Source organism: Balaenoptera physalus, assembly GCF_965194825.1.
Source record: "Balaenoptera physalus genome assembly, chromosome: 2".
In the NCBI taxonomy this organism is placed as follows: Eukaryota; Metazoa; Chordata; class Mammalia; order Artiodactyla; family Balaenopteridae; genus Balaenoptera; species Balaenoptera physalus.
In genome coordinates, this window is record NC_138883.1 from 130027428 (window position 1) to 130047226 (window position 19799).

At 36.6% G+C, this 19799-nt stretch overlaps 1 protein-coding gene across 5 annotated transcripts in view; it reads right to left on the minus strand.

Moving 5' to 3' along the window:
- Nucleotides 1-19799, minus strand: part of LRRC28 (leucine rich repeat containing 28) — a 164896-nt gene that overhangs the window by 20388 nt on the left and 124709 nt on the right. For 4 of the 5 annotated variants that reach the window (XM_082448470.1, XM_082448471.1, XM_082448468.1 and 1 more), the window contains 2 exons: nt 13041-13216; nt 10760-10919 (listed from right to left, as the gene is read on the minus strand). In XM_082448470.1, the coding sequence (XP_082304596.1) occupies nt 10760-10919; nt 13041-13216 (336 nt within the window). The remainder of the gene's footprint in view (nt 1-10759; nt 10920-13040; nt 13217-19799) is intronic. The other variant, XM_082448472.1, reaches the window with a different exon arrangement.

A 19799-nucleotide genomic window follows, 5' to 3' on the forward strand; every position in this document is an offset into this window, starting at 1 on the left:
GAAATGGAAATAAGAAAAAATAAACAAATGGGACCTAATGAAACTTAAGAGCTTTTGCACAGCAAAGGAAACCATAAACAAGACGAAAAGACAACCCTCAGAATGGGAGAAAATATTTGCAAATGAAGCAACTGACAAAAGATTAATCTCCAAAATATACAAGTAGCTCATGTAGCTCAATATCAAGAAAACAAACAACCCAATTCAAAAATGGGCAGAAGACCTAAGTAGGCATTTCTCCAAAGAAGATATACAGATTGCCAACAAACACATGTAAAGATGCTCAACATCACTAATTATTAGAGAAATGCAAATCAAAACTACAATGAGGTATCACCTCACACCGGTCAGAATGGCCATCATCAAAAAATCTACAAACAATAAAAGCGGGAGAGGGTGTGGAGAAAAGGGAACCCTCTTGCACTGTTGGTGGGACTGTAAATTGGTACAGCCACTATGGAGAACAGTATGGAGGTTCCTTAAAAAACTAAAAATAGAACTATTATACGACCCAGCAATCCCACTACTGGGCATATACTGAGAAAACCGTAATTCAAAAAAGACACATGCATCCCAATGTTCATTGCAGCACTATTTACAATAGCCAGGTCATGGAAGCAACCCAAATGCCCATCGACAGACGAATGGATAAAGAAGTTGTGGTACATATATACAATGGAATACTACTCAGCCATAAAAAGGAACGAAATTGAGTCATTTGTTGAGACGTGGATGGATCTAGAGAGTGTCATACAGAGTGAAGTAAGTCAGAAAGAGAAAAACAAATACCGTATGCTAACACATATATATGGAATCCAAAAAAAAAAAATGGTTCTAATGAACCTAGGGGCAAGACAGGAATAAAGACACAGACATTGGGCTTCCCTGGTGGCGCAGTGGTTGAGAGTCTGCCTGCCAATGCAGGGGATACGGGTTCGAGCCCTGCTCTGGGAAGATCCCACATGCCGCAGGGCGACTGGGCCTGTGAGCCACAATTGCTGAGCCTGCGCGTCTGGAGCCTGTGCTCCGCAACGAGAGGCCACGACAGTGAGAGGCCCGCGCACCGCGATGAAGAGTGGCCCCTGCTTGCCGCAACTAGAGAGGGCCCTCGCACAGAGACGAAGACGCGACACAGCCATAAATAAATAAATAAATAAAAATTAAAAAAAAAAAAAAAGAAAAAAGACACAGACATAAAGAATGTACTTGAGGACACGGGGAGGGGGAAGGGTAAGCTGGGATGAAGTAAGAGAGTAGCATTGACATATATACACTACCAAATGTAAAATAGCTAGTGGGAAGCAGCTGCATAGCACAGGGAGATCAGCTCAGTGCTTTGCAACCACCTAGTGGGGTGGGATAAGGAGGGTGGGAGGGAGACACAAGAGGGAGGGGACATGGGGATATACATATGCATATAGATGATTCACTTTGTTATACAGCAGAAACTAACACAACACTGTAAAGCAATTATACTCCAATAAAGATGTTAAAAAAAAAAGTAAAAGAAAGTAATACCCACAAAAAGCAAGGGTAAGGAAATGTGACATTTCATAAGTGATAAGTGATTTAACCATATAAGTATTAGATAGTAGATATTATTTTAAAATAAACTACTAGTGAGTGGGAGGAAGGAGTATTAAGTTGTTATAACAGACAAAGGGAAGTAATAAGACAAAGACAGTTCTGCACGTTCTCTAACAAATGGGTCTCTATCGCAAGGCACAACAGTTACTCAGACATCTGGTCCTCTCATGTAATTACTCTGGCTTAAAAGACCATGGAGCATTCCTGAAAGAACCAAGCTCTGTAAATCTGAGCTTCAAAGCAGCCGACTGAAGCCATGCTGTCATCACTACCACAGTGCCCTGCTCACAGTAGATGCTCAATGTATGTCTGCTAACTGAGTGGATAAATCAATAATTGAGTGGATGCATTATTCTGAGCTATTTGGAAATAACTCCAATGGCTTTTTAAAAATGGAAATAGAAAAAAAAATCCTAAAATTCATATGGTCCCACAAAAGATCCTGAATAGTCCAACAAATCTTGAGAAAAAAGAACAAAGCTGAAGGCATCATGTTTCCTGATTTCAAAATATAACACAAAGCTACAGTAATCAAAACAGTATGGTACTGGCATAAAGACAGATATATAGACCAATGGAACAGAATAGACAGGCTAGAAATAAACCCACACATATGCAGCTAACTGATCTTCCACAAGGAAGCCAAGCATATACAATGGGAAAAGGACAATCTCTTCAACAAATAGTGTGGGAAAACTGGATATCCACATGCAAAAGAATGAAAGTGGACCCTTATCCTACACCATACACAAAAAAATCAACTCTAAATGAATTAAAAACGTAAACATAAGACCTGAAACTATAAAACCCCTAGAAGAAAACACAGTGGACAAGCTACTTGACATCAGTCTTGGCAATGATTTCTTGGCTATGGCACCAAAACCACAAGCAACAAAACAAAAATAGGCATGTGGGACTACATCAAACTAAGCTTCTAAGCAGCAAAGTAAACCATCAACAAAAGCAAAACATAACTTACAGAATGGAAGACAATATTTGCAATCCTTGTATTTGATCATGGGTTAATATCTAAAATATATAAGAAATTCCTATCATTCAATAGCAAAAAAACCCAAACAATCTGATTTTAAAATGGGTAAAGGATTTAAATAGACATTTCTCCAAAGAAGACATACAGATGGCCAACAGGTATATGAAAAGGTTCTCAACATCACTAATCATCAGGGAAATGCAAATCAAAACCACAATGAGATATCACCTCACACCTGTTAGGATGGCTGCTCTAAAAAAACAGACAAACAAAAAAATAAGTGTTGGCAAGGGTGAAGAGAAATTGGAATCCTTACATATGTTGGTGGGAATGTAAAATGGTGCAGCCACTACGCAAAATAATTCCTCAAAAAATTAAAAATAGAATGATCATATCCAGCAATCCCAGTTCTGAGTATATATCCAAAAGAACTGAAATCAGGGTCTCAAAGAAATATCTGCACTCCCATGTTCACTGCAGCATTATTCACAATATCCAAAATATGGCAACAAGCTAAATGTTTATCGACTGATGAATAGATTAAAAAATGTGGTATGTACATACAATGGAATATTATTCAGCCTTAAAAAAGGGAAACCCTGCCATTTGCAACACCATGGATGAACCTGGAAGACATTATGGTACGGGAAATAAGCCAGTCACAGGACAAATACTGCATGATTCCACTTACATGAGATATCTAAAATAGTCAAACTCAGAAGCAGAGAGTAGAATGGTGAGTTTCCAGGGACTGCAGGGAGGGAGAAATGGGAGTTGTGTTCAATGGGTATAGTTTCAGTTATGCAAGATGAGTAAGTTCTAGAGAGCTGCTGTACAATATAGTGCCTACAGTTAATACTATACTGTGCACTTAAAAATTTGTTAAGAAGGTAGATCTCAAGTTAAATGTTCTTACCCCAATTAAAAAAAAAAAAAAAAGGAAAAGGAAGCATCAAGAATCTGGAGCCTCAGTTAGGAGATATTCAACTAAGAGTTGAATATCTAAGTCAACTAAGAGATATTCTACTTTAGCCTAAAATATTAACAGTTGTCATTTCCAGTGGCAGTACTTCCATTTGATACAATTTCCTTTTGCAGAATTCTATTTCCTAATTTTGCTTTGATGATAACGTATGACTTGAACAGATTTACTTTGTCTCCCCCCCAAATAAATAAGTAGAAAAGAAACCACTGGTCTACTAATGTTTTAATAATTAAACATTATTTTTAATTTTTAAAGCGACACCAGTTTGTTGTAAAAATTCAACACTACTCAAAGAAAACTACTGTTACTTTAGTGAGCCTTCAAGACGTTTTCTATGTATTTAACAATTTAAACTTTTGGGTTGGCCAAAAAGTTTGCTCAGGTTTTTTCCATAAGATGTTACGGAAAAACCCAAACAAACTTTGTTGGCCAACACTATATATATATATGTGTAAAAGACTATATATGTATATGTGTGTACATATATGTATATATTTATATATATATACCCATAGCTGACAAAAATTGGATATCACTGTGTAACCTGTTTAAAAACATTTTTACCTAAACTTAAAAAAAAATTGCTCCAAGAACCTTTCCTTTTCTTTTTTAACCTATATAAAGCTTTAAGCAAAGGATTTTTTAAAGTCCCTTTAGATACATACCATTTTTTAATTGTTATTTTGTATATTTATAAAAATACATCCTTATTGAAAATATTCAAATGATTCTGTAGTATATAGAATTGAAAATTAAAGTCCCCACCTGACTACTCCATAACCCTACATTCCTCCCTTCCAAGGTAACCACAGTTTAGAGTTAGATCTACATCCTTCTGGATTTCTTTAGTGCACACACACATATATGTATATGTATACACACATACATATTTCAAAAGTATCTTGTTCAGAATATTAGAGCTTATTTTCATTTTATATTTATGAGCACCATTTCAAAATTTCTTCATATGTAGTGATTCACTCAGTAGCTAATTACAGCATAGTGTCTAAAACATGGATTTGGAGCCAGACTTGCTATGGATCAAATCCCAGCTCTGCTATGAGGGCTTGGCCCAGTTTCTGATCTTCCTATCCCTCAGTTCCACACCCTCCTACTCCTGTAACATGGGGGTTATATTAGGTTGAACCACATGGAAGGCATATGATTCACACAGTTCAATCTAATAATGGTACCTATCTTACAGTACTAAGTAACACAGCTCAACTTCCAGCTGGGTCTCCTGACCCCTAAAGCCTATGAATTCTTTCATTCCAGCCCAGGGCCTCACTGTACAAAAGCAGAGATGTCACCACACCAACACCTGAGCATACACTGTTAACATCTGCTACGGCCCAAACTTAACCCAAGCGATATGGGAAGGAACACTGCGATTCTGGGCCATTGGCAATTTCTGTCTCAAAACATCCTGGTGATTTGAGACCTTTTGAATGTCTGTGATGGTTAATTTTATGTGTCAACTTGGCTAGGCCATGGTATCCAGTTGTTTGGTCAAATATCAGTTTAGATGCTGCTGTGAAGGTATTTTTTAGATGGGACTGACATTTAAATCAGTAGACTTTGAGTAAAGCAGATTACGCTCCACAAGGTGGACCTCATCCAATCAGTTGGAGGCCTTTAGAGCAAAAAAGTAGAAGGACTTTTCCTTAAAACAGCAACTTAAAAACCCTGAGTTTCTAGCCTGTTGCCCTGTGAAATTTAGACTCAAGACTGCAATATCAACTCTTTTCTGAACTTCCAGCCTGTCAGCCTGCCCTGTGGTTTTGGACTTGCCAGCTCCCCAATCATGTGAGCCAATTCCTTAAAATCAATCTCTGTCTATATTTATTATTTACAGATATAGATGTAGATATATGTTTTGTTTCTCTGGAGACTGCTAACTAATACAAATTCAGCTACTGGTAAGAGGTGCTGCTGTAACAAATATTTAAAAATCTAGATGTGGCTTTGAAATTAAGTAGCAGAGGCTAGAAGAGTTCTGCCTTGAAGATACTGTTGGTAGAAATATAGATGTTAAAGGATATCTGGTGAGGGTTTACATAGGAAAGAGGAAAGCTATAGAAAAAGCTTCTATTGTCTTAGAGAATACACATATTGTCATGAACAGAATGTTGCTGGAAATAGGAGTGTTAAAGGTGTTTCTGGTGAGGTCTCAGACAAAAATGAGGAATGTGTTATTGGAAAATGAAAGAAAGATGATCTTTGTTATAAAGCACAGAGGACTAGACTGAATTGTGTTCTGTTGGATGGAAAATAGAACTTGTGAGTGATAAACTTGGATACAGGCAGACCTCAGAGATATTGCAGGCTTAATTCCAAACCGCCGCAATAAAGCAAATACAGCAATAAAGCAAGTCACACAAAGTTTTTGGTTTCCCAGTACATATAAAAGTTATACTTACACTATATTGTAGTCTATTAAGTATGCAATAGAATTACGTCTAAAAAAAATGTATATGCCTTAATTTAAAAATAATTTATTGCTAAACATGCTAACCATCATCTGCGCCTTCAGTGAACTGTAGTAGTAACATCAAAGATTACTGATCACAGATCCCCATAACAAGTATAATAATAATGAAAAAGTTTGAAGCATTGTGAGAATTACCAAAAGGTGACACAGAGACAGGAAGTGAGCAAATGCTGTTGGAGAAATGGTACCAATAGATTTTCTTGACACAGGGTTACCACAAACCTTCAGTTTGTAAAAAGTGCAATATCTGTGAAGTGAAATAAAATGAAGCACAAAAAGATGGGTATGCCTATATTTAGCTGAGGAGGTTTCTAAGCAAAGCATTGAAGGCATGGCCTGGTTTCTCTTTGCTGCTTACAGTAACATGTGAGAGGAGGGAGATAAATTGAGGGAATTGTTCAGCAAAAAGGAACCAGAACTTGAAGATATGGAAAATTCTCAGGCTATCTACATTGTAAAAAATGAGAAAGCATGTTCTGGAGAGAACACCAAGGGTGTGGCTGGACGACCTTTTCTAAAGAGATTAGGCATGTGACTTGTGGATCCAGTCAACCATTTCAGCAGAAAGGCTGACAGGTTGGACTAAAGAGGACAGAGATGGGACAGGGTGAAGACATGCTGTCAGCCTTCTGGGATTCTACAGGCAGGAAACAAGCTATCAAGTAAAGGGAAGAATAACCCCGGGGATGGGGCCACCTCCTCAATTCCAGAGGATGAGGCAACTTCCTTGGTTTTAGACAGCAGGGCCCCACTGAGGGCTGAGGAGGTGGGGCCACCACCCCAGTGGGCCTAAAGGACAGAGCATCTAGCCAGAGGATTATTCTCAAGCATTAAAATCTAATGGAATTTGCCCTTTTAAGTTTTGGACTTGTTTGAAACTCATGACATCTTGCTCTCCTTTCCGTAAAGGGAATGTCTATCTTATGCCTGTCCCACCATTATATATTGAAAGCAGATAACCAGTCTGGTTTTACAGGTTCACAGATGGAGAGGAGTTTTGTCCCAAGGCGAGTTATACTTGAGTTTTATCCATACCTGATTTAGACACTTAAGATGACATTTTGAACTTAAGAGTTGATGCTGGAATGGGTTAGGATTTGGGGGGTGTTGGGATGGAGTGAATTTATTTTGCATCTGAGAAGGACATGGATTTTTGGAGGACAGACTGTTACGGGTTGAACTGTATCCCCCCCCCAATTCATGTTATAGTCCTAATCCCCAGAACCCCAGAATGTGACTGCTATGGACTGAATTGTGTCCCCCCATCCTGCCACCAATTCATATTTTAAGCCCTAATCTCCAATGTGATGGTATTTGGAGATGGGGCCTTTTGGAGATATTAGGTTTAGATGAGTTCATGAAGGTGGGGCCCTCATGATAGGATTAGTGCCCTTATAAGAAGAGACACTGGAGAGCTTGTGCACATGTGTGCTCGTGTTCTCTGCCACTTGAGGCAGCAAGAAAGCAGCTATCTTCAAATCAGGAAGACAGCCCTCAGCACAACCTAACCACATGCACCCTGATTTCAGACTTCCAGCTTCCAGAACTGTAAGAAATTAAATTTCTGTTGTTTACGTCACCCAGCCTATGGTATTTTGTTATGGTAGCCCTAGCAGAGTAATACAGTAACCTTATTTGGAAACAGGGTCAGTGCCAGTGTAATTAGTTAAGATGAGGTCATTAGGGAGGGCCCTAATGAAATGTCACTGGTGTTCTTATAAACAAGGGAAATTTGGACACTGAGATAGACACACATAGAGATAAGATGATGTGAAGAGAAGAAGGGAGATGATGGCCATCTGCAAGGATTAGATCCTTCCATCACAGCCCTCAGAAGGAACCAATCCTGCCACATCTTGATTTCAGACTTCTAGCCTTCAGAGATCTGAGACAATATCTGTAGAAGCTCTGTAAGTCACCCAGTTTTGTGGTATTTTGTTGAGGTATCCCTAGGAAACTCGTAAAATACCCTTGAAAAACCTTGGGTAGCCTGACTTCCTATTGGGAAATACAAAACTTATGAGACGCATTCATGTGTGGGAAAAGCCAGACACATGTTGTTATACTAGTAAATAATCCTATGAGTTGACATTCTCCATTTTAATAAATGAACAGTAATTTGGGGGAATGAAAATTTGCTATGCCTATCAGGATCAAAAGTTATGAACATACTAGCCATTATTCTCTTCTACAGATATTTGAAGATTTGGTTATTTACTATTTATGCAAAATACTGTAATTTCTTTTTAATTGACTCTGTATTAAATTTAAGTTGGAACTAACACTCGTATGGGACTTGGTATTTTAGAAGAATATTCAATATATTCTTTTAAAATAATGCCAGATGTCCACATTAATTTAGATATTGGCTGATACAATGTATTATTTTATAAGAAGCAATGAACACCGAACAGAATATATTAGAAAACTTAAAAATAATATTATCAAGACCTTTTAGAGTTTATGATATTAAAAATATTGATTTTATTTTTAGCAATAAGCTATTGAGATTCAAGTATTCGGTTGTCAATTACAAAAGAAAGTACTTTAAAAACTACGGTAGAAACTAAAGTCAAAGCTTTTAACACAATCTCCATAGCAACGTGGGAAGGAGCAAAGTCCGGTGGACCAAATGAAAGACACAAATTCTCAGTTTCAGATCTTAGCATTAACTCACCACAGAAAGCCATGTTTGTATCTTGGTATTTCATTTTTTGCTATAAACATGGGCACTTCTGGCTTTTCTTAACAAAAGGGCATTACCTAAGTCCTATGTATTTGATACACTCATTTTATTAAACTAACACTATTATATTTTATGTTCTAAAGCAATATAAGATATTCACACTGAATTTCTAGGTTTAAGCAGAGAAATAAGTAGCAGTAAATATGCAAATACTTATCGAACAAGTTTCCCAAATTTCATATAAAGAACACAAAAATGACTTCATTTAAGGGATCTACTTTATTTGCACAAATTAATTACCATGATAGAAAGAAAGTTTATCTTTTCAAACAGGTATTTAGAATTTTATCAGCTACTAACAGAGCATCCTTATCATACTGAATTGTTTTCATTTTCATATTTTTAGTAAGAAAATGTCTTCTATAGGAAACTGTGCAATAACAATGCAGAAGGATTTTACTATAGTTTAATGGAAGATTTTCCTATGATGATATCTTACTAATATGAAGATCATTTGCTAAAGACATACATAAAATAAATTTTTAGAAGTCTTTGAGCTACAAAAAGAGATCATAGTTAAGTCACTTAATATTTATTACATACCAGGCACCATCTTGGGCTCTTTACATAAATGATCTCATTTAATCCTCACAATGACCTTATTAAATAGATATTATTACTATGCTCATTTTATTGATGAAAAGATGAAGCTCAGAGATGTTAAATAATTTGTCCAAGGTCTCCCAGGGGAGAAGTCAGAATCAGGGCCTGTGCACTTGACCGATATTCCCTACTGCTCCTCATAGATGTGCCTATTTCATTAGTTAATTTTATTCATGTAGTAACATACTCAAATCCTGACTCAGTCCTTTCAACTCTAATTTAAAATGGAATTTTACTAAATTTGGTGATCTGATCACCTCTGATCAGAAGTAGCAGATAAGCAAGTTTTGGAGGAGGGCTTCTGTAGGCAGGCACAGTAAAGCAGGAAACATTAAAAATACAGAAAGTTGAAACAGGAACTGAAAGTATAGCAAAATAGGATTATTCAGGGTAAGAAAAAGACAAATGCAGTTTTGGGAAGGAGTGGGTAGAGAGATGGGAAAGGTAACTACCATTTGCCGAGCACCCATTATGTGCCAAGTGTTTGCCTTCATCATCTGCTAATCCTTAGATGGCCCTGCCCAGCAGGCTGTTCTCTCTCCATTTTGAGGCTCTGAGAGGTTCAGCACCCTGCCCACGCTTGCTCTCATTCTACAAAAATGATTATAAAGGAAACGCTTCTAGGACTGAATAGGGGTAACAAGTTATCCTGAAAAATGTACTAACCCAAAATACCACATTTGATGGATAAGTGAGGTATTATAGTATTTTTTTTCATCTTTGAAAAATGTGAACTCAGAAGATTCTAAATTTAGAAAATCTATAAGCTGAGACTGTGCTAATGGGGGATTTTTCATTTCATGTCCTATTTTTAATTGTCTGATATTCTTTTTTTAAACTACCAGAATGGGGGTTTTTACTTAGTTAACATTCTTAGCAAATTCAAGGCACTGTGCCAAGAAATAGACAGTGGCAAGAGAATGCTATTTGGAAGGGTTAGAAATTCAAAACAGAAACACACACACACAATGCTCAGCCACACACTTTCAGTTAGCAATGCGAATTAAATAGAAGAGCTGGGCTGGACCCATTATATAACAAATATTTTGTTCTTACATTCCTTATTGCCTAAAGACTATTGTGAATAGGAAAACACTCCTACAAAGAATGAGCTACTCTAAATAACATATACAATAAAACCGTTCTGTATAAGACCAAAAATGTAATAAAGAGAAATCCAGTTTTCTTGTGATATTGAAAATGTGCGTTTGTTTCATTTACCTGTATGGCAGGAAACATTCTATGCCCCTTTAAAGCTGCTGAGTTACCAACACTTTTATGTGTGTCCTCCACCCTTCCCCACGTTCCCACCCCTCGCCCAGGTGTAAGCCCTGGAGTCCACTTAGGAATGATTACCCCTGGTGCAGCCCTGCCATTGGTGTCTCTCTCAAGGGAAATAGCTTGGGGTAGACAATCGTAAACATGGGCTCACTACACCGGTGACAGTGCCCCAAGGGGCAGTGCAGCAGTTCCAGGAGACTTCTGGGTAACGAGATTGGAGACAGAAAGTCCAGATCTGGAACACAAGAGAAAATCATGCACAAATAAAAAATGAGATTTCCTTAAACTTGGCTTCTTAAAATATTTCTTATTGTTAGCAAATAAGTTCAGTTAGTGAAAAGTACTGCATGTTGAAAATTCTGTTATCCGATAGGCATTGAATAAAAATGTAACATTATTTGGAAATGAAAGATGCTTTTTACATTTTTGATACTAAGAGAAAACCTAAATCTACTCTTTTAAGAGCAACCTGAGCTGTCCTGAGGTAGAGGCCAGGAAAGAATAAGACCAAATATTCTTTAAGAACAAAGACTGAAAAGGTGTTAAGTTTACCCAGGGAGGGTCTGTAAGCTTCGGTAAGAGACAGAGAATAAAAAAAAGACTGGGACTGAAGACTAAAACAGACTTTCATTAAATTCTTCCTAAATCTATTGGGCATTTAGAATCTTTCAAGCTAAATTATATTTACTGAAAAGAATGAAAGGGGGAAACAAAGAAATCAAAGAAAATGAAAAATAATGAAACCAAGCTTTTCCTTGTCTCACTCCCATGAGCTGTCACTAATAAAAATAGGGTGTTTCGGGGGCTTCCCTGGTGGCGCAGTGGTTGAGAATCTGCCTGCCGGTGCAGGGCACACGGGTTCAAGCCCTGGTCTGGGAAGATCCCACATGCCGCGGAGCAGCTGGGCCCGTGAGCCACAATTACTGAGCCTGCGCGTCTGGAGCCTGTGCTCCGCAACAAGAGAGGCCGCGATAGTGAGAGGCCCGCGCACCGCGATGAAGAGTGGCCCCCGCTTGCCACAACTAGAGAAAGCCCTCGCACAGAAACGAAGACCCAACACAGCCATCCATAAATAAATAAATAAATTAATTAATTAATTAATTTAAAAAAAAAAAAAAAAAAAAAAAAAAATAGGGTGTTTCCTCCTCAGTTTAGTCTGAGCTACACAAAAGAAATGTTTAAAGCAAAACATCCCAGTGGCCCAGGCAATCACTGAGCACAAATGTACACTGGGTTGCTACTGAGAGTAAAACATCTAGTAGAGAGAGAAACGGTCATGATGAGGTGACACCTAAAAATCACTGAATCATCTTGAGGAAGGAAATACAAATTATCTTATCATCTTTTATATCTGTCCAGACTTATCAATAACCATTTTGAAAAATGTAATTTGCTCATAGGTGAATAATTTCAGTTTTCTGTTTAGTTTTTAAAAACAACTTAATTTGTATTAGACATTTCTGGAAGGTTAATGTTAGATGTTTTTGTCAGCACCTTTTTTTTTTTTTTTAAAGCAAAGACAAAACATTTAGTAGTTTTAAAAGCACTTGAAATGTATTTTCTTATTAATGTTGCCTAGTGCTTTCTTAAAGCATCACAGGTCCACTCCATGTCACCTATGACATCTACACACCGCCAAATCCTGTGGTAATACTGCCAAAGGCTCCTGAAATTAATTTCCCTTTAGGTATATATATTTCTCAGGTGTAAGGAGGTTACAAGGCAAAAAGTTGCTCTGTTGGAAGAAGTACCCAACTTTGCTTTAAGGATAAGATCTTTGCACATTTTTCGATACAGAAGAAAGTACCTCTGCCAGCCTTCTCACTTCCACCAAATATGTGCTCCCAAACACCAATTTCTCTCATTTAAACTGCATAGTTTAACTTTTAACCTCTGTTCTTTGTGACTGAAGATCATATTTAGTGAATGCTTCTCTGTGTCTGTAAGGGGGTGCTGAAGGGCTCAGTGTTGATAAAATATTTTAATATTAAAATATTAAATATTAATATTAAAATAAAATATTAAAACTTTTCTCTTATAAAAAATGTTCCATTACACAACTACGCAAATGTACTTAATGCCACTGAACTGAACACTTAAAGATGATTAAAATGGTAAATTTTGTTATGTACATTTTACCACAATTTTGAAAAATGAACACCAAAATAGCATAAAACACAATTCCTAAGCTCACTGAATAAGAGGCAGGAAAAGAAAAGAAAAAAGAAAAGAAAAGAAAAGAAAAGAAAAGAAAAGAAAAGAAAAGAAAAGAAAAGAAAAGAAAAGAAAAGAAAAAAGGAAAGGAAAGGAAAAGGAAAGAAAAGGAAAGGAAAGAAAAGAAAACAGTCCCGTGTACCTTTTAGAAAACTGTGGTAGGTGTGATGCAGACTCCTCATGGCCAGCTCTTGCAGAGGCAGGACGTGATCCTTCTCTGTCCCTATGGCCTTCACCTCAGCAGGGAGGAAAACTGTTAGTTGCCCTGATGAAAAGGAAAGCAGCTTCACCTCAGAAACTTGAATGGGAGCACCACAGCTACAGAAAGACACACATTCACAGTAGTATTAGCCAAAAGGAAATGACTATATGTGCCAATAAAAATACGTTAATCAAAATATACATTTAAAATTTTAAGACACTGATGAATTAGCAGAATTCTTTTCAAAGTGAACAGATGCTATTCTGGGTTCCTTAATAAAATCTGGCATAGAAATTTAGATGCATCATTTGGACCTCAGCTAAATCTTCACTGAGGTCCAGACACTTCCAGTAAGGACAAACTTAGAAGAAATTTCCTTCATAGGGTCTATACAATTTGCTTTGTAAGCTCTATTCATCCTCATTTTCTTACCCTTTCCAAGTTTATGTTTATTGAAATTTTCAAAATTAAAAGGAACAAAGAGTACTCTGTTTAGTTATAGTACCATGGTTTAACAAAATTTTTGTGTTGGGGGGAAAAAAACCCTACAAAGCAAACAGATTTGTAATGATAGCAGATAACTTTATTGGGTCCTTCCATAAACCTGTGAAGAAAATATTCTTGGCAAAGCCTATTGAATAAGCCAAGTCACATCCTATTCCCTACAGCCACTCATAACCAGAAGGCAGAGACATCCTTGTTCCTTTAGCTACAGGGTTACCAAAACTCAGGAGTCCAATCTCATTCTACCTCCTGTCTGAGACCACCAGCTTACCTGAAAGTCTCAACACTTTTCTTCTCTAACGACAAATAGGTGCCAACAAACCTTGGCTCTCCAGATACAACGTGAGATAATCTCTCTACCCTCAACTAGAAACAGGCAATGAAGAAGGCACAGGACTGGAAGGCAGAAGCCCTCAGCTTATTTGTTCACTACAAGTTCCTGCATTTGCTCATTCCTTTCATCAGAAAATGTTTCCAGAGCACCTACTATATACCAGTCAAAATACTTAAATTAAAAAAAAAAAAAGATGACCCCCTTCCCTTGAAAAATGTAATAATTACAATATAATTATTCTAATATTGGGTCAGAGAAGGTGGAGGAACTGACTTTTTCTAAGGAATTAGGGAAGGTTCTACAGAGAAGACGGTATCTGACCTAGAACTCAATTAATTTTACTCAATTTCTCCACTCAGCTCAAGAAAAAAGACCCTCAGAAGGCCACGCTGGCCCTCCTACTAAGCAAAACCTCTATCCCAAAAGGAACCATTTTTCCAAATTCTAACATTATAGTTCGGTTTTGCCTTCTTCATAGCATGAAGAATCCTGTGTCTGGCTCCTTTTGTCAACATTATCTTTCTGGGATGCATCCACGCTACTGCATGTACTATAGATTATTCATTTTCATTGCTGTGTAGTACTGGTAAACATATGGGCTGTTTCCAGTGTGGGGCTATTATGAACGTTGTTGTATATATTATTTAATATATATGAGCATAAAATTCTGTTAGGGACATACTTAAGATCAGAATGAAGCTTATTATAGTGAGGAGAGATTGACAATTAAAAGATAAACACATGCTAAAATAGAGTGAAGAGGGGAGTGACAGGTGTACTACTTTAGATAATATAATCAAAGAAAGTTTTCTGAGGAGGTGACATTTCAGCAGAGACTTGATTGAAGAGAAGAGTTAACTCAGGGAAGGGGAACTCAGTCACAACCTGGTAGGTACCTTAAACTGAGGACAAGGAACTAAGAGTTCAGGGGTCCAAAGCAGCAAGAGTTCACAGGACAGAGAACCTTAGGGGAGAGAGATGTACAGAGAGAGAACTCTGGATATTTGCAGAAGGTTCCGCTTGAGTATTCAGATGAGTACTGATCAGCACATATGGGGAAACTACCTGAGGCTGGAAAAAGGACGAGCTGAAAAGATTAAAAGTAACAGTGCCCAGCAGTCACAGAGCGTTGGAAATAGTGCCTGCTCTTATCAGTCAGACTTGAACCTCATAATTCAAGGGGCATTGTGTAGAGTACACAAAAAGGTCTTATCTCAGTAGTGGTGAATAGTTAGCGCTAGACTGAACACCATTCCATTCCCACCTAACAAATCCTTAAGAGCCATATCTGAAAAGATTAAACTGTTTCCAGTTAAATGTATCCCAGAACATATATCAAGAATAGTTACATGAATACAAAAATATCCAGCACTCAGCATCATAAAATTCACACTGTCTGGCATCCAACCAAAAATTACCAGCCTTTTCAATATATGACCTATGATGAAGAAAAAAAAATGCAACTGAAAACCAAGATAGATGTTAAAACTGGCAGAAAAGGTCATTATAACAATAATTATAATTACTGCATAGAAGGACATGTTGCATACATAGCTCTCACCTAAAGAAACCAGAAATAAGAGAGCAAATTAAGTTCTAAGTAAATAAAAGAAAAGAAATAATAAAGAAAATCAATGACATAGAAGAAAGGAATAGAGAGAAATCAGTGAAAACAAAAGCTGGAACTTTGAGAAGATCAATAAAAACGATAAATCTCTAACTAGTCTAATCAGAGAGAAGACACAAATTACCAATATCAGAAATGAGAAAGGAAGTATTGCCCGATTTCTACAGATAATAAAAATATAAGAAGCAACTTTATGCTAACACAAAGTCCTTGAAGGACAAAAATTAGCAAAGCTCACTCAAGATACAGAGAAGTTGAACTGCCCAACATTTATTAATGAAGTTGAATTTGTAGTTAAAAGGTTGGAACACTTCCCAACTCATTCTATGAAGCCAGCATTATCCTGATACCAAAACCAGATGAACACACAACAAGAAAAGAGAAACAACCAGTATCATTCATGAACATGGGTGGAAAAAGTCTAAACAAAATTTTAGCAAATTGAATTTAACAATGTATAAAGTCATATGACCAAATGAAGTTTATCTTATTAATAAAGATTGTATTAACCTTAAAAAATCAATGTAATTCACTATTTTAAAACCTAAGAAAGAAAAACCATATAATCATTTCAATGATGCGGAAGAAGGGTCTAACAAAATTCGACACCCGTCCATAATTTAAAACACTCTAAGCAAACTAGGAATAGAAGGGAATTTACTAATCTGATAAAGCATATGTATGAAAAAACAACAGTCAATATTATACTTAATGTTGAAAGACTGTTTTCCCCATAAGTTCAGCAAGACAAACATGTCTGCTCTCACTGCTTCTATTTAACATTGTACTGGAGCTTCTAACCAGTACAGTCACGAAAGAAAAAGAAATAAAATGTGACCATATTTGAAAGGAAGAAGTAAAACTGTCTTTCTTCCCAGAAGACATGAGCGCATGTAGAAAGTCCATGATAATCTAAAACAACCCTACTGGAACTAGTAAGTGAGCTTGGCAAGTCTGGAGGATACAGGATCAGTTATACAAAACCATTTGTATTTCTATATGGTTGCAACAATCAATTGGAAATTTAAAAAACTTTAAATACCATATACGATACTATGAAAAATATGAAATACTTAGAGATAAATCAGACAAAAGATGTCCAAGACAAGGAATTAGACATTTATTGTGATCACGGGCTGGGAGACTTAGTATTGTTAAGATGTTAATTCTCCTCCAACTGATCTAAAGACTCAATGCAATTAAAATCACAGGCTTTTAAAAATACATATAAATTGAAATTTTGTTTCTAAAATTTATATAGAAATGCAAAGCAGCTAGAATAGTAAAAAAATTTTTTTTTAATTTTAAGACTTATTGTAAAACTATGGTAATCAAGACAGTGTGGTATTTGTGTCAAAACAGACAAACAGATAAATGGAGCAGACAGAGTATCTAGAAATAGACCCACACATATATGGACAACTAATTTTCAACAAACATACAAAGGAAATACAGTAGAGAAAGGATAGTATTTTAAACAAATGGTGCTTGAACAACTGGTATATCCATATGTAAAAAAAGGAACTTCAACCATACCTTGTACCATACACAAAAATTAACTCAAAATGAATCATAGACCTAAACGTAAACCTAATTCCTTAAAAATTCTAGAAGACAGCATAAGAGAAAACCTTTGTGATTTGGGTTACACTAAAAGCAAGATCGATAAAGGAACAAATTGATAAATTGGACTTTATCAAAATAAAAAATGTCTGCTCTCCAAAAGGCCCTGTGAAAAAATGAAAAGGTAAGCCATGGACTGGGAGGAGATACTTCCAAAGCATATATATGATAAAAGACTTTTATCCAGAATCTATAGAGAATTTTCAAAACTCAATAATAAGAACACAAATACCCAAGGAAAAAATGGGAGAAAGACTTAGACACTATATCAAAGCAGATATATGGATGGCAAATAAAACATAAAAAGATGCACACCCTTATTCACTAGGGAAATGAAATTTTAAAACATAATGGAAAAATCACTACACATCTAGGATAAAATTTAAAATATGTAAGAACTGATAATCTCTTATATTACAGGTGGGAATGTAGAATGTTACAGTTATTTTTTTAAAGTCTGGCAGTTCTTCCAAAAATTAAATATACATGTACTGTATGGTCCAGACACTCCACTCCTAGGTACTTATCCAAGGAAATTTAAGTCTAGGACCTTTAAAAGACAGTCTACATATGTTCACATCAGTTTTATCTGTAATAAAGCCAAAAACTAGAACCAACACAAATGTCCATGAACAAGTGAATGGAAACAACCTGCGGTATATCCATACAATGGAACTCTACATAGCAATTAAGAAAAGAACTGTTGATCCACACTATATCATGTATAAATCTCCAAATCCCTATGCTGAGTGAAAGAAGACAGAGAAAAAGAGAGTATATACTGTTTGATTCTATTCATATAAAACTTAAGAACATACAAATTTATCGACAGTAACAGAACGCAGATCAGGGGTTGCCTGGAGATAGGATGAAGACAAGGAAGGAAGGATTACCAAGGGGCATGAGGAAACTTTGGGTAGTGGTGGATATGTTTATTATCTTAATTGCAGTGATGGTTTCAGAGGTACGTATGTATGTGTGTGTATACATATATACATCAAAACTTTTCAAATTATATATATACTTTATATAGGTGCAATGGGGATAAAAGCCTAACTGGTGTGAGAGAATAGAAAGAAGTGGAGAAAGTGAGTACAGACAACTCTTTCAAAGAGTTTTTCTCTAAAGGGAAGCAGAAAAATAGTGGAGAAGTTGGAGAATAAAAACAAAAGGTTATGTGAAAGAAGTACACCATAGAGGAATACATACAGCATCATTCAATTTACACAAAGTTAAAGAAAAGATATAAAACTTGACAATACACTATATGGGGATGTATTTACATATATTAAAATCATAACTCAGTGAAAATGAATGATAAATACAAAATTCAGAGTAGTGGCTAACCTTGGAGAAGAAGGAGGATGATACATGGGAGAGAACCATACAGGGGCTTCAAAATTGTTAGTAATGTTATTTTTGTAAGCTAATGATATTTACACTGATGTGCAGGGTCAAAATATGGAAGCTTTTTAGTCAAATTTTAAGAAATGACCCTCTTACCTTAGTTGATGCAAAAGGGAGAGAACTTAAGCAGAAAGGTATCCCGTGGATGCTGGTGGCCTTACCATTTCCTTGTGGATTCTGAATCATACCCCTTAACACAAGCAACACTGTATTCAATGAGCCATGGCTATTCTTGCCTACAGGCCAAATTGGGCCTGGAATTTTCTATATCCTGTCATTCCAGATACAAATTTTACTCTTCCCCAAATCTAATTCCTTTATAAAGTCTTTCCTGACATCATCTTTTACCAATGATATATCACAATGTTTGATGTTTCTAAATCACACATTATCTAACTGTATTATGGGAGTTCTGTTGTTAACTCATCTAATGTGATCAGTTTTCTCTTCTATCTAGCAGTTCTATATTGGTGCCTAAGCAGTTCCAAATACAGATTGGTTGTTTTGAGTCTTCACACACAAGGAAAGAGATTTGAAAGAGAAAAGATAAAAAGGAAATGGTGAAAAGAATACTGAGTCATCCACGTGGTGCCAAAAAGGAAATAATTTTGGGGTAGTTTGTGGGGGTCCAGTCTGTCTCAGGAGCAGGAGATGTGCCAAAGATATAAGCATCACATTATCTGTATTTGGTTACCCACCATGATGGCAACATTTAAGGAAACGGTTATTTAGGAAAATATAGTAATCTGTCAAATGGAAAATGTCTCATTTATGGATTAAATTAAATATATCTTGAGTTGTGTGTTTATCAGTGGTGAACTATGAAGAACCACAATATAGGCTAGTTAAATCTGTTAAGAGAATGACAGACAAGCCACAGACTGGGAGAAAATATTTGCAAATCACGTATTTGATGAGAAACATGTATTCAGAATATATAAAGAACTCTCAAAACTCAATAAGAAAAAGCCCAAACAATACAGTTTTTTAAAAAAAGGGCAAAAGAGGGGCTTCCCTGGTGGAGCAGTGGTTGAGAATCTGCCTGCCAATGCAGGGGACACGGGTTTGAGCCCTGGTCTGGGAAGATCCCACATGTCGCGGAGCAACTAGGCCCGTGAGCCACAACTACTGAGCCTGCGCCTCTGGAGCCTGTGCTCTGCAACAAGAGAGGCCGCGATAGTGAGAGGCCCGCGCACCACAATGA